This window comes from Trachypithecus francoisi, unplaced genomic scaffold (assembly GCF_009764315.1).
Source record: "Trachypithecus francoisi isolate TF-2019V2 unplaced genomic scaffold, Tfra_2.0 Lachesis_group11, whole genome shotgun sequence".
In the NCBI taxonomy this organism is placed as follows: Eukaryota; Metazoa; Chordata; class Mammalia; order Primates; family Cercopithecidae; genus Trachypithecus; species Trachypithecus francoisi.
This window is the reverse complement of record NW_022681456.1, coordinates 21,135,565-21,147,677: the sequence shown is the minus strand read 5'-3', so window position 1 is coordinate 21,147,677 and position 12,113 is coordinate 21,135,565. Positions and strand designations below refer to the sequence as shown.

The following is a 12,113-nucleotide window of genomic DNA, read 5'->3' as shown; positions in this document are numbered from 1 at the left end:
TTGCTCTGTTGACCAGACTGGAGTGCAGTGGCAGCAATTAGTGCTGACTGCAGCCTCGACCTCTCAGGTCCAAGTGATCCTGCTGCCTCAGTCTCCCAAGTACCTGGGACCACAGGCACACAGTACCACACATGGCTAATTTTTCTACTTATCGTAGAGATGAGGTTTCATTACATTGCCCAGGCTGACCTGAGTGCTGTGTCTACACACAAATCTAACCTTATTCTCCTGGTTAAAACTTCTGGTGACTCCAAACCCTTTAGCTTGGTGAGACCCTTTCAAATCCGCCCCATGGAAGCTCAGTAATAATCAACCAAAATAAAAGAGTGGCAGCAGCTGCTGCCCCAGTTCGCCTTTACACAGATTGATCTCAACCAGTTCCCCAATATGCCTGTGCATAATTTTCCCATTGCTAGAAATGCCCTATTTCTCTTTGCCATATGCACGCTCCCTCTTATTTCAAGGTCCAGCTCAAAAGTCACCTCCTGTCTACAACTTCCTCTGATGCTCCTGAGCAGGGCTGGCTGAATCCCTGCCTCTTTACAATAAGCAAATACAGTCTTTTTTTTATTTCTTTTTTTTTTTTTTTTCTGAGACCTTGTCTCGCTCTGTCACCTAGGCTGAAGTACAATGGTGCAATCTTGGCTCACCCAAACCTCTGCCCCTTGGGTTCATGCAATTCTCCTGCCTCAGCCTCCTGAGTAGCTGGGATTATAGGCACGCGCCACCACACTCGCCTGATTTTTGTGTTTTTAGTACAGACGGGGTTTCACCATGTTGGCCAGGCTGGTCTCGAACTGCTGACCTCAAGCAATCCACCTGCCTCGGCCTCCCAAAGTGCTGGGATTACAGGCGTGAGTCAACGCGTCCAGCCAGAATAATATTTTACAGCAATTACACTGCACTGCTTAGATCATTATTCCTATGCCGCCTCCTCCCCCAACAAGGTGCGTGCCTTCAACACAGAACTGTCTTGTTTCTGTCTATTCCGTAGCCTCTCAGGCAAAGCCAGGGTCTGGCACAAGCCAAGGACCGAGTGACTACCTGCGGAACATAATTAATAGAATTGCGTCTGGGGTTCCTGGAGGGTGGGCCTTGGCTGGGCGGATCCCAGAAGCCTGGCGTCTCCCAGGGGAGGCGCTCACCTCAGAGTGGGTCTAAGAGGGCCCTGCCTGCCACACTAACCGCCAAGCCTGGTCAAGAAGCTCGGGGAAGCCGCGTAGCCACTGCCCGCCTGCGTCAGGGCGGTGACGAAGCCTGACTGATAATAACAGCTGAACTTAACTAATAGACTGACCTAGGGTTGGAGCGGGTCCCAACCAACTGCCTGACGGCCCAAAGTTAGTAAGAAGGGATGACAGGCCTTGTCATCTTCGAAGGAGAGGAAGGGCAGCAAAAGAATTCCTGTAGCGTTCCTACGCGCGCTTCGCGCCTCTTCTCATGCGGAGCAGGAAAGGAAGTGGACGAACCCGCCGGGAGACTCGCCGAGTGCGCGCGCGCAGCAGCCCATTTTCCCGCCCCCAAAGCGGCCCGCCCTTTTACCCAGGCCCTACGCGAGCTTCGCCGAGTACGCGTGCGCGGCAGCTTTCTCCCTCCCGCCCCGCCCCTCACCCTAGACAGACGGGAGCCTCCTGGGGTGTCCACGTGAGCGCGCGTGAGCCCGCCCCCCCCCAAGTCACGTGATCGCTGACTCCCGGCATTCTCCACTACGGCTTACCTACCTCCCTCGCCCAGAACCCGGCGATATGGCTGCCGCTGTGCCCCGCGCCGCGCCTCTCTCCCCGCTGCTTCCCCTTCTCTTGGGCTTCCTGCTCCTCTCCGCTCCGCATGGCGGCAGCGGCCTGCACACTAAGGGCGCCCTTCCCCTGGATACGGTCACTTTCTACAAGGTAACAGGGGCGTGGGACGTCGCGCGCAGGTGCTGTTGGGCCGCCTGGAAGAGCGCGCGCCCGTGGATAGACGCTGAACACCGGGAGCTGACGGGAGATGGTCTGTAGCAATGGTCCCAGGGCTTCCCGGCGTCCTACAGGCCTAGTGGACTCTGAGCCGGGGGAATGTTATGACCACCGGGCATGCACGCTTCAGGGCCCTGGCGCACCCGTGCTTTTGCAGCATTTATACTTGCATCCTCCCTTGCAAAGATGCAGCCGAGGGAACTGGGTTCCCCTTCCCTTCACCTAGGGGGAGAGGGTGGTGCGTGGAGAGATCCAACCCTCGAGTCCCAAGTGGGAGAACCGGAGGGCGGTGCGAGGTCGACGCCACCGGGCTCCCGGCTGTGGTAGCGGGGAGGGGTTGGCGGGGAGAAATGCAGGCGCGTTAGCCTGCATGTTCGCGCCCCTCTTCCCCAGGGATGGATTGCAGCCTGCTTTGCATATGCAAACAATGATCAGATATCATATATCTTGAATAGTGCAAGCGTGAAGAATAAGCTTCAGTTCAGCCACCCTGAAAAGCAGGGGCCCCCAACCACCAGGCCTGTCGGTGGCCTGTTAGAAACCGGGCCGCACAGCAGGAGGTGAGCAGCGCGTGACCGAGCATTACATCCTGAACTCCACCTCCTGTCACATCAGCTGCGGCATTAGATTCTCATAGGAGCACGACCTTTATTGTGAACTGCGCATGTGAGGGATCCAGGTTGTGTGCTTCTTATGAGAATCTAATGCCTGATGATCTGAGGTGAAACAGGTTCATGTTGAAACCACCCAACCCCCCACCCACATGGAAAAATTGTCTTCCATGAAACCAGTCCTTGGTGCCAAAAAGGTTGGGGATAGCTGTTGTAGAAAACATCTTGGGTTTGGCAACAAAATGAATAAAATTGGGTCAAGGCATGGAAGAATTTGCCACTACCTCTGCCCCTCCCCCTTCCATTTTTGCAGAATTAGGGATCCTGGCCTGGGTAAATGGATGGTTGGAAATGGTGGCAGAATGCAATACCGCAGTCCCAGTCCCCTCCTCTTGCACCTGTCTTCACCCACGAGCAGCTTTTAACTTCCTCTAGAAGATGGGCAAGCTTAGTGTTGTGAGAGAGCCAGTCATTTCATTTTTAGGTTTTGTACTCATTATGGGGAAGTGAAACCAAGAAGTAGTTTTCTCCAGTGGTTGAAGTCTTCCCTATTTTCGAGCATTCCCTGTCATGGACTTGGCACTTGTAGCTCATTCAAGGCAAAGTTTTTTTAAAAGTGTAGGCCGGGCATAGTGGCTCACGCCTATAATCCCAGCACTTTGGGAGGCTGAGGTGGGTGGATCTCCTGAGGTCAGGCGAGACCAGCCTGACTAAAAAGGTGAAACCCTGTCCCTACTAAAAATACAAAAATTAGCTGGGCGTCGTGGCAGGCACCTATAGTCTCAGCTCCTCAGAAAGCTGAGACAGGACAATTGCTTGAACCTGGAAGGCAGAGGTTACAGTAAGCCAAGATTGCACCACTGCACTCCAGCCTGGGCGACAGAGCGAGACTCCATCTCAAAAAAAAAAAAAAGTGTGGGCCAGGTGCGGTGGCTCATGCCTATAATCCTGGCACTTTGGGAGGTGGAGGTGGGTGGATCACCTGAGGTCAGGAGTTGGAGACCAGCCTGGCCAACATGGTGAAACCCTGTCTCTACTAAAAATACAAAGATTAGCTGGGCGTGGTGGTGGGCGCCTGTAATCCCAGCTACTGGGGAGGTGGGGCAGGAGAATCACTTGAACCCGGGAGGCAGAGGTTGCAGTAAGCTGTGATCATGCCATTGCACTGCAACAAGAGCAAAACTCTGTCTCAAAAAAAAGAAGTGTAGGTATGGCTGGTTGGTTGTCAGGCACACTCAGACACACCCTGCAGCACCCTGTGCTTTGGGGGCCTTTATTGGCAAAGTGACACCCCTACCCTACCCTGCTCCATGGGAATGAGATAATATCACAGAACAAGTGTAACCTAAAGGGAAACTTTGCACCATAAAGCTAACAGTGTTTTCTACTATTATCACCCTAATCTAGGTCAACATTACAATAGCCTCTTCTCTGGTCTCCCTGCTTCTACTCTTGAGTCTCCACACAGTAGCTTATGTCCTACATGACCTGACTCCTGGCTTCCCTTTCATCTCCCAACCATTCTCCTTCTGTCTTTTGAATATTCCTTGCTCTTTACTGCCTTAGGATGTGTTGCACTAGTTGTTCCTTGTGACTGGAATATTCTCTGCCCAAAGTTTGAAAGGCTAGTTGGTTACTTGTCATCATTCAGACTTAGGTTAAGTGTTTTTTTCTTAGAATTCTTCCTTAATTTATCTTCCCCCCAGTCTAAAGTGCCAGTCACGTTAATCTGTTTTATTTCTCCATACAGCACTCGTCAGTGATTTTTTTAAAATCCATTTTGCTATCTTTCTCTCTCACTGGAATATTATGTGCTCATGAAGAAGCTCCTTGTCTGTTTTGTTCCTGATCATCTGCACTGCATAGCAGATTACCTGTCTCATAGAATGTGCACAATAACAAATTTGTTGCATGAATGAACAAAACGTTTTCTCCAGTGTCTTTTCAAATCTTTTCTTCATCACCATTGAACCAAAGGGAAATGTACTAGTGTTTTGTCTGGCAGCCTTGTTCCACACTTTGCCTTTCGGTGATTTCCAGTATCTTTTTTTGTTGTTGTTTCTTTCCCTTCACCATCACTAGAATGTTAGCTTCATGATCTAAGAGATCCCATTTTGTTCCCTGCTGTGTTCACTTAGTATGGTGCCTGGCACATGATAGGCCCTTAGTAACTTTTTATTCAGTGAACGAATGAATGAATAATGAACTTATCTATACTTTAAAGAAGTGAGTTGCCTGATTATAGGTAATGGTAGAGCTGATTCCTACCAGCCCACTGGACACCAAGGGCTGGTAGGAAGTAGATGAGGAAAATAGATTTCTAAAGCTATCATTAAGAGATAACAGACCACTTTGGGAGGCCAAGGCGGGTGGATCACGAGGTCAGGAGATCGAGACCATCCTAGCTAACACAGTGAAACCCTGTCTCTACTAAAAATACAAAAAAATTAGCTGGGCGTGGTGGCAGGTGCCTCTAGTCCCAGCTACTTGGGAGGCTGAGGCAGGAGAATGGCATGAATACGGGAGGCGGAGCTTGCAGGGAGCCAAGATGGCGCCACTGCACTTCAACCTGGGCGACAGAGTGAGACTCTTTCAAAAAAATAAATAAATAAATACATAACAGACTAAGATAACGAGAAAATCCTTTATGCGAATGTTTGCCATTCAAAACCATTCCGCCTTACCCTTGTAACTAAGAATGGTGGAAGTAAAAGGTGGAGATCTCTGAATTATATTTTAATGTTAGACCACCGTATAATTATTAACATTATTCCATAATACAAATGCAGGCCCTTGAAAGTAGGTATCCCGTGTTGTGCTTTTTAAACAAGTACTTCTCCCCTTCCCCAACATGTAGCATCTGCTACAAAACCTGTCAGAGTATTGTTCATTCATCAGATATTTTCAGAACATCTGCCACATTCCAGACACTGTTGGGCACTAGGGATACAGCAGAAAACAGGTCAGACAAGGTTCTTATTCTCATAAATGTATATTCTAGTGGAGAGGATGGAAAACAAGCAAATAAGGATTTCAGAGAGTGAGTAATGCACTGAAGAAAATACAGCGGGGTAATGATACCAGGGTATGATGAAAATGAAGCCATATTAGACAGTCTGATTGGAGGAGTCCCCAGTAGCAGGGGACATTTGAACTGAGCCTTCAATGATAAAGACATGACCATGAAAAGAACCGGGGAAAGGACATTCCAGCCAGTGGAGAGCAAATGAAAAAGCTCGGAGTGGGAGTAAGTTTCATATGCTGAACTGAAATAAGGCCAGTTGGGCCAGAGGGATGTGATCTCATTTGTATTTTAAGTCTTTCCTGCTTTTAGGCCTCTAGAGCTCAGGCTTTTTGGCATTTAAAGATGACCTGTTCTGGTGTCTTCTCCTCCCTCCTTTGTGTCCCTAAACAGTGTTAAATATTTTTAAAAACCAAGAGGACATCAGTACAGGGTAAAGGACAAAGACTAACAAGAACATTGTATCTTTTTTTTTTTTGAGATGGAGTTTCACTCTTGTCACCCAAGCCAGAGTTCAATGGCACGATCTCGGCTCACTGCAACCTCCACCTCCCAGGTTTAAGCAATTCTCCTGCCTCAGCTTCCTGAGTAGGTGGGATTACAGGTGACCGCCACCATGCTCAGCTAATTTTTGTGTTTTTAGTAAAGACGGGGTTTCGCCATGTTGGCCAGGCTGGTCTCCACCTCCTGACCTCAGGTGATCCACCAGCCTCAGCCTCCCAAAGTGCTGGAATTACAGAAGTGAACCACTGCGCCCAGCTCAGAACATTGTATCTTTGCCTTCAGCCAGAATTATGTCAGCTTGACATAATTTTTTTTTTCTTTTGAGAGAGAGAGAGAGATGGGGTCTCACTCTGTTAAACAGGTTGGATTACAATGGTACAGTTGTAGCTCACTGTAACGTCTGACTCCTAGGCTCAAGTGATTTTCCACCTCAGCCTCCTGAGTAGTTTAGCTGGGAATACAGGTGTGTGCCACCGTGCCTGGCCAATTTTTTTTTTTTTTTTTAAGCCAGCTGTGTTGTCCAGGCTGGTCTTGAACTTCTGGCCTCATGTGATCCTCCCACTTCAGGCCCACAAAATGTTGAGATTACAGGTGTGAGCCACCATGCCCAGCCGTGACATGATTATTTACAGTGATTGCTTGTGATGAAAAAACTCGATGATACGGATCACTTGGATTAGGAAAACAAAAAGTTGATGGAAGTGAGGAAGGCAGTGTTATGCTAAAGTGGCTGGTTAGATAAAACTTGTGCATTGGGAGAAACCATCAAAAGAAGTCCTTGACTTCCTCAGTAAGTTAAATGTAGACTTAGCATATGACCTCCACAGTTCCACTTGTAGGTATATACCCAAAAGAGTGGAATACAGGTTGCCAGGCACAGTGGCTCACGTCTCTAATCCTAGCACTTTGGGAGGCCAAGGCGGGTGGATCACGAGGTCAGGAGATCGAGACCATCCTGGCTAACATGGTGAAACCCCGTCTCTACTAAAAATACAAAAAATTAGCTGGGCGTGGTGGTGGGCGCCTGTAGTCCCAGCTACTTGGGAGGCTGAGGCAGGAGAATAGCCAGAACCAGGGAGGCGGAGCTTGCAGTGAGCTGAGATGGCGCCACGGCACTCCAGCCTGGGCGAAAGAACAAGACTCTGTCTCAAAAAAAAAAAAAAAGTGGAATACAAGTGTTCAAACAAAACATGTTACGTTATGTGAATGTTCATAGCAGCACTATTGACAGTGGCCAAAAGGTGGAAACAACCCAAACATTCAGCTGATGAGTGAATAAATAAAATGTGGTCTATCTGTACAATATAATTTATTTGGCTGTAAAAAGTAACAATGTAGCAATACATGGTACAACATGGATACACTGAAAACATGCTTGGCCAGGCGCGGTGGCTCACGCCTGTAATCCCAGCACTTTGGGAGGCCAAGGTGGGTGGATCACCTGAGGTCGGGAGTTTGAGACCAGCCTGACCCACATGGAGAAACCCCATTTCTACTAAAAATACAGAATTAGCCAGGCTTGGTGGCGCATGCCTATAATCCCAGCTACTTGGGAAGGCTGAGGCAGGAGAATCGCTTGAACCTGGGAGGCAGAGGTTGCGGTGAGCTGAGATCGCACCATTGCACTCCAGCCTGGGCAACAAGAGTGAAACTCCGTCTTAAAAAAAAAAAAAAGAAAACATGCTAAATGAAAAAAGCCAGACACAAAAGGCCACATACTGTACATTTCCATCAGAATAGACAAATCTATAGAGACAGAAAATACATTAGTGGTTGCTGGGGCTGGGAGGAGGAAGACTGGGGAGTGACTGCATAATGAGTATGGGGTTTCCTTTTGGGATGATGAAAATGTTCTGGCACTGGATAGTAGTGATGGTTGCACATTCTTAATGCACTGAATCACACAGAATGTACACTTTTAAATGGTTACAATGGCAAATATTATGTGAATTTTACTGCAATTAAATGTCTCACCCCGACAGTTTAAAACCCAGAGATCTAGCCAGAGAGAAGTGTAGTCTAGGGAGAGCACATTGTCCCAAGCCTGGCCTCTTACTAACTTAACTGCCCTGAAATTGCTGGGTTCAGACTCCGGCCTGTCTAGCCAAAGTGTCCTCCATGATGCCAACTCCTTTGTAGGTAGTTTTGTTTATTTTTGTCAGATTTCTTGTTCAAGGTTTACTGAGAAAGGCCTCCTGGGATGATGAGCATGACAGGGGCTGATGTAGTGTGCAAAGGGTCTGCTTCACCTAACTGAAAGGAACCCTGCAGGAGAAGGCCTTATTATGTCTGCAGCCTTGTTTATTCTGGACAGGGTTGTGTATATCTTTGATTAGTGTGAACAGGGACTAATGGGGTGCCCTGCACATTGCTGGCACTCACTAAATTGTTAAATGAGTCAATGGGTGAACGAAGAAATATTAATTTGTGAGAGCTTGCCTCCCTTGTGGGCTTGTTTCCATTCTATTTCTTAAACAGGGGCCCCTTGGGAAGGGGAATTAGCCCCAAAAGTCCCTGGAACACCCACTTGCTCAGCTCTATACGCCCTCAGGTCATTACCAAAAGCAAGTTCGTCTTGGTGAAGTTCGACACCCAGTACCCCTACGGTGAGAAGCAGGATGAGTTCAAGCGTCTTGCTGAAAACTCGGCTTCCAGCGATGATCTCTTGGTGGCAGAGGTGGGGATCTCAGGTATGGACAAGTCCAGGATGGCTGGGGAGGGCAGAGAGGGAGGAAGCTAGAAATCGACCCAGCATCTTTCCTTCTGAGCCACCCTCAAGGAGTATAAGTAAACAGGTTCATGGCCTCTAAAGGAATCTGGTGCCCATAGCAGGCTTAACCTGAGCAGATTCTGGGACCATGGAATCTCAGCTCAGCCGTGCAGGTGCCTGAAGGGAAGGGAACCCCTCTTCCTTCATATTCCACCCCTCTCTGACATTAAACTGTGAGAACTTTGAGCTCTCCTTGCAGGGAACACTGGGCAGAGGGGGTGCTGTGTCCCCTAGGGGACTGCATAGTCAGTTCTGTCTTCATTTCAGCTTCTGTACCAAAACTGTTTGGTTTTGGCTTTAGCTCAAATGCACTGATGCCATCACTAATCCAAGGGCACCTCCCAACCACAGTGATAGCTTCAGTAGTCGCCAGCATTTAGTGGTCGACAGGGTAAAGATCTGCGCCCCCCCATTGCATTTTAAATCTTCACTTGAACTCTGCCTGAGAAGCAAGATGTATTATCTCCATGTTATACTTCAAGAAAAAAAACGGAAGCTCAAAGCTTAAAGGACTGTGGGCTATGGAGTGGCTCATCCAGAGCTCCACCTAAGTGTTTAGTCCCATGCAGGGACTTACTTGTCTCACTTCCCTCCCAGCATGGATGCCTCCATTCCGTAGTAAGCTGGGAACTTAGTAGAGTCTGGTCCTGGGTAGATAGAGATAGCTGGCACACCTCTCCAGGACAGTCAGTCAGATTTGACTCAACTTTAGGTAACTCCCTTGGTGCTTTTATTAGAAAAATAATAATAGTTAACATTTATCAGATGTTTACTGTGTGCCAGGCCACTGTGTTGAGTGTTTTACATGTGTTTCATCTTTGCAAGAGCTCTATGAAGGAGGTCCCATGTGGTACTATTACCTCCATTGTTTCAAATGAAGAAATGGATGCTTAGAGTAACTTGCTCAAGAATGTGGAATTGTTAAGTGGCAGAACTAGGTTTGGAACCCTAGGCATCCAATACTACCACTACTAGTAGTTGGTCTTAGCCGTTTCTTGGCAAAGTGTAAGAAACCAGTTGTCACAGCATCAGCCCTTGGGGCTGCTACTGCCCGTTAGGAAGGATGTTTTGCAGATACTAACAGCAGCTACCACATATTAAGCATTTAACCCGGCCAAGTATGCACATATTCCCTCATCCGGTCCTCCCAACAGCCCCCATGTGGCAGGGACTGTGTTCCTTCCCTTCCACATGCTCCCCTTTCTCACCCAACTCCAGCCAGACTGGCCTTTGTAATCCTGAAATTTCCTGAGCTTAGTCCTGCCTCAGAGCTTTTGCACTTGCAGTCCTTTCTGCCTGAGATACTCTTCCCAGATCTTCGCGTGGCTGGCTCCAGGACATTCAGGTCCTTTAGCGGATGTCACCTTCACAGGGAGGCCTTCCATGACCACCCAAAGTGGGCTTTCTTACCCAGTCACTTTGTCACATCACACTGTTTTGTTTTCCCTATGCCACTCATCACCTATGTTTATGTGTTTGTTATGTCTCTTCTCTCGCTTAGAAGAATATGAGCTTAATAGTCTTTTTTCTTTTTTTTTTTTTTTTTTTTTTTTGAGACAAAGTCTCACTCTGTTGCCCAAGCTGGAGTGCAGTGATGCGATCTCAGATCACTGCAACCTCCACCTCCTGGGTTCAAGCGATTCTCCTGCCTCAGTCTCCCGAGTAGCTGGGACTACAGGCACGTGCCACCATGCCCTGCTATTTTTTTTGTATTTTTAGCAGAGATGGTGGTTTCACTATGTTGGCCAGGCTTGTCTTTAACTTCTGACCTTGTGATCTGCCCGCCTTGGCCTCCCAAAGTGCTGGGATTACAGGCATGAGCCACCGCATCCGGCCGAGCTTAATACCCTTAATCACAACTAGACCCTCAGCACCTAGAACAGCATCTGACACATAGTGGGCATATAATAAATATTCAGAAGAATCTCCATTTTTTCATCTAACAGTTCAGAGTTTAATTATTTGCCTAGTGCTACATGGCTAGGAAGTGGCAGAAGAGGAATTCAAACCCAGGTCTGTATGGTTGCTCCTCACTTTGAACCATTACATGGCCAAGAAAATTCTTCTTCCCCTCAGTGCAGCTAGGTCCCATAGCAATTTTCTGCCCTGAGTTCCTCATGGTCTTGCTTTTTGTGTCTGGTTTCTGCTCACAGATTATGGTGACAAACTGAACATGGAACTGAGTGAGAAATACAAGCTGGACAAAGAGAGCTACCCAGTCTTCTACCTCTTCCGGGATGGGGACTTTGAGAACCCAGTCCCATACACTGGGGCAGTTAAGGTTGGAGCCATCCAGCGCTGGCTGAAGGGGCAAGGGGTCTACCTAGGTATGCCTGGTTGCCTGCCTGTATACGACGCTCTCGCTGGGGAGTTCATCAGGGCCTCTGGTGTGGAAGCCCGCCAGGCCCTCTTGAAGCAGGGGCAGGACAACCTCTCAAGTGTGAAGGAGACTGAGAAGAAGTGGGCCGAGCAATACCTGAAAATCATGGGGAAGATCTTAGACCAAGGGGAGGACTTCCCAGCATCAGAGATGACACGGATTGCCAGGCTGATTGAGAAGAACAAGATGAGTGATGGGAAGAAGGAGGAGCTCCAGAAGAGCTTAAACATCCTGACTGCCTTCCAGAAGAAGGGGGCCGAGAAAGAGGAGCTTTAAAAGGCTGTCTGTGGTTTTCCAGGGTTTGGTGGGGGTAGGGAGGGGAGAGTTAACCTGCTGGCTGTGAGTCCCTTGTGGAATATAAGGGGATAGTGGGAAAAGTGGTACTAACCCACGATTCCGAGCCCTGAGTATGCCTGGACATTGATGCTGATGTGACCATGCTTGGGATGTCTCTAGCTGGTCTGGGGATAGCTGGAGCACTTACTCAGGTGGCTGGTGAAATGACCCCTCAGAAGGAATTAGTGCTATAGAGGAGAGAGGAGTGTACCGCCCAGTTCTTTGACAGGTGTAATTCTCATTCAATTAAAGTTTCAGTGTTTTGGTTAAGTGGACCTGAAGCCATTCTGTTGTCTTTTCAAATTATACTTTGGTCTATGACCTGCTTTCCTCTTTGAATCTAAGCTGGTATGGACTCCACTTTCCCAGGGTAATAAACTATCCTCGTAACACTGCGAAAACTGGCATACCTTTGTTATTTTCCAGTGATATTCAGACTGACGTGGATTGACTGTTAATGGTAAAGTGTGTTGTCCATTTTCCAGTCCTTAAAACTCAATAGCAGTATTGATGAATACATTGAACCAACATTGAT

The 12,113-nt window shown here is 48.1% G+C and overlaps 2 protein-coding genes across 4 annotated transcripts in view; one reads left to right on the top strand and one right to left on the bottom strand.

Moving 5' to 3' along the window:
- TMEM116 (transmembrane protein 116) overlaps positions 1–1,529 on the bottom strand; it is a 90,241-nt gene extending 88,712 nt beyond the window's left edge. For both annotated transcript variants that reach the window (XM_033220548.1, XM_033220552.1), the window contains exon 1: positions 1,298–1,529. The gene's annotated coding sequence lies outside the window, so the exon portion shown is untranslated. The remainder of the gene's footprint in view (positions 1–1,297) is intronic.
- Positions 1,530–1,597: 68 nt separating this feature from the next.
- ERP29 (endoplasmic reticulum protein 29) lies at positions 1,598–11,853 on the top strand. 2 transcript variants are annotated; one of them, XM_033220545.1, is made up of 3 exons: positions 1,598–1,889; positions 8,644–8,782; positions 11,016–11,853. In XM_033220545.1, exons 1-3 carry the CDS (start codon positions 1,746–1,748, stop codon positions 11,516–11,518), a joined length of 786 nt encoding a protein of 261 aa, XP_033076436.1. In that variant the 5' UTR covers positions 1,598–1,745; the 3' UTR covers positions 11,519–11,853. The 2 variants fall into 2 exon arrangements, with proteins under 2 accessions (XP_033076436.1, XP_033076437.1); XM_033220546.1 differs by lacking the exon at positions 8,644–8,782 and having other exon boundaries at positions 1,630–1,889.
- Positions 11,854–12,113: the final 260 nt, after the last annotated feature.

Bases quoted from the DNA above. Each gene is read 5' to 3' on its own strand.
- ERP29 (XM_033220545.1), top strand. From the start codon at position 1,746: ATGGCTGCCGCTGTGCCCCGCGCCGCGCCTCTCTCCCCGCTGCTTCCC. The intron at 1,890-8,643 runs GTAACAGGGGCG...ATACGCCCTCAG, and splicing joins ATACGGTCACTTTCTACAAG to GTCATTACCAAAAGCAAGTT. The intron at 8,783-11,015 runs GTATGGACAAGT...TTCTGCTCACAG, and splicing joins GGCAGAGGTGGGGATCTCAG to ATTATGGTGACAAACTGAAC.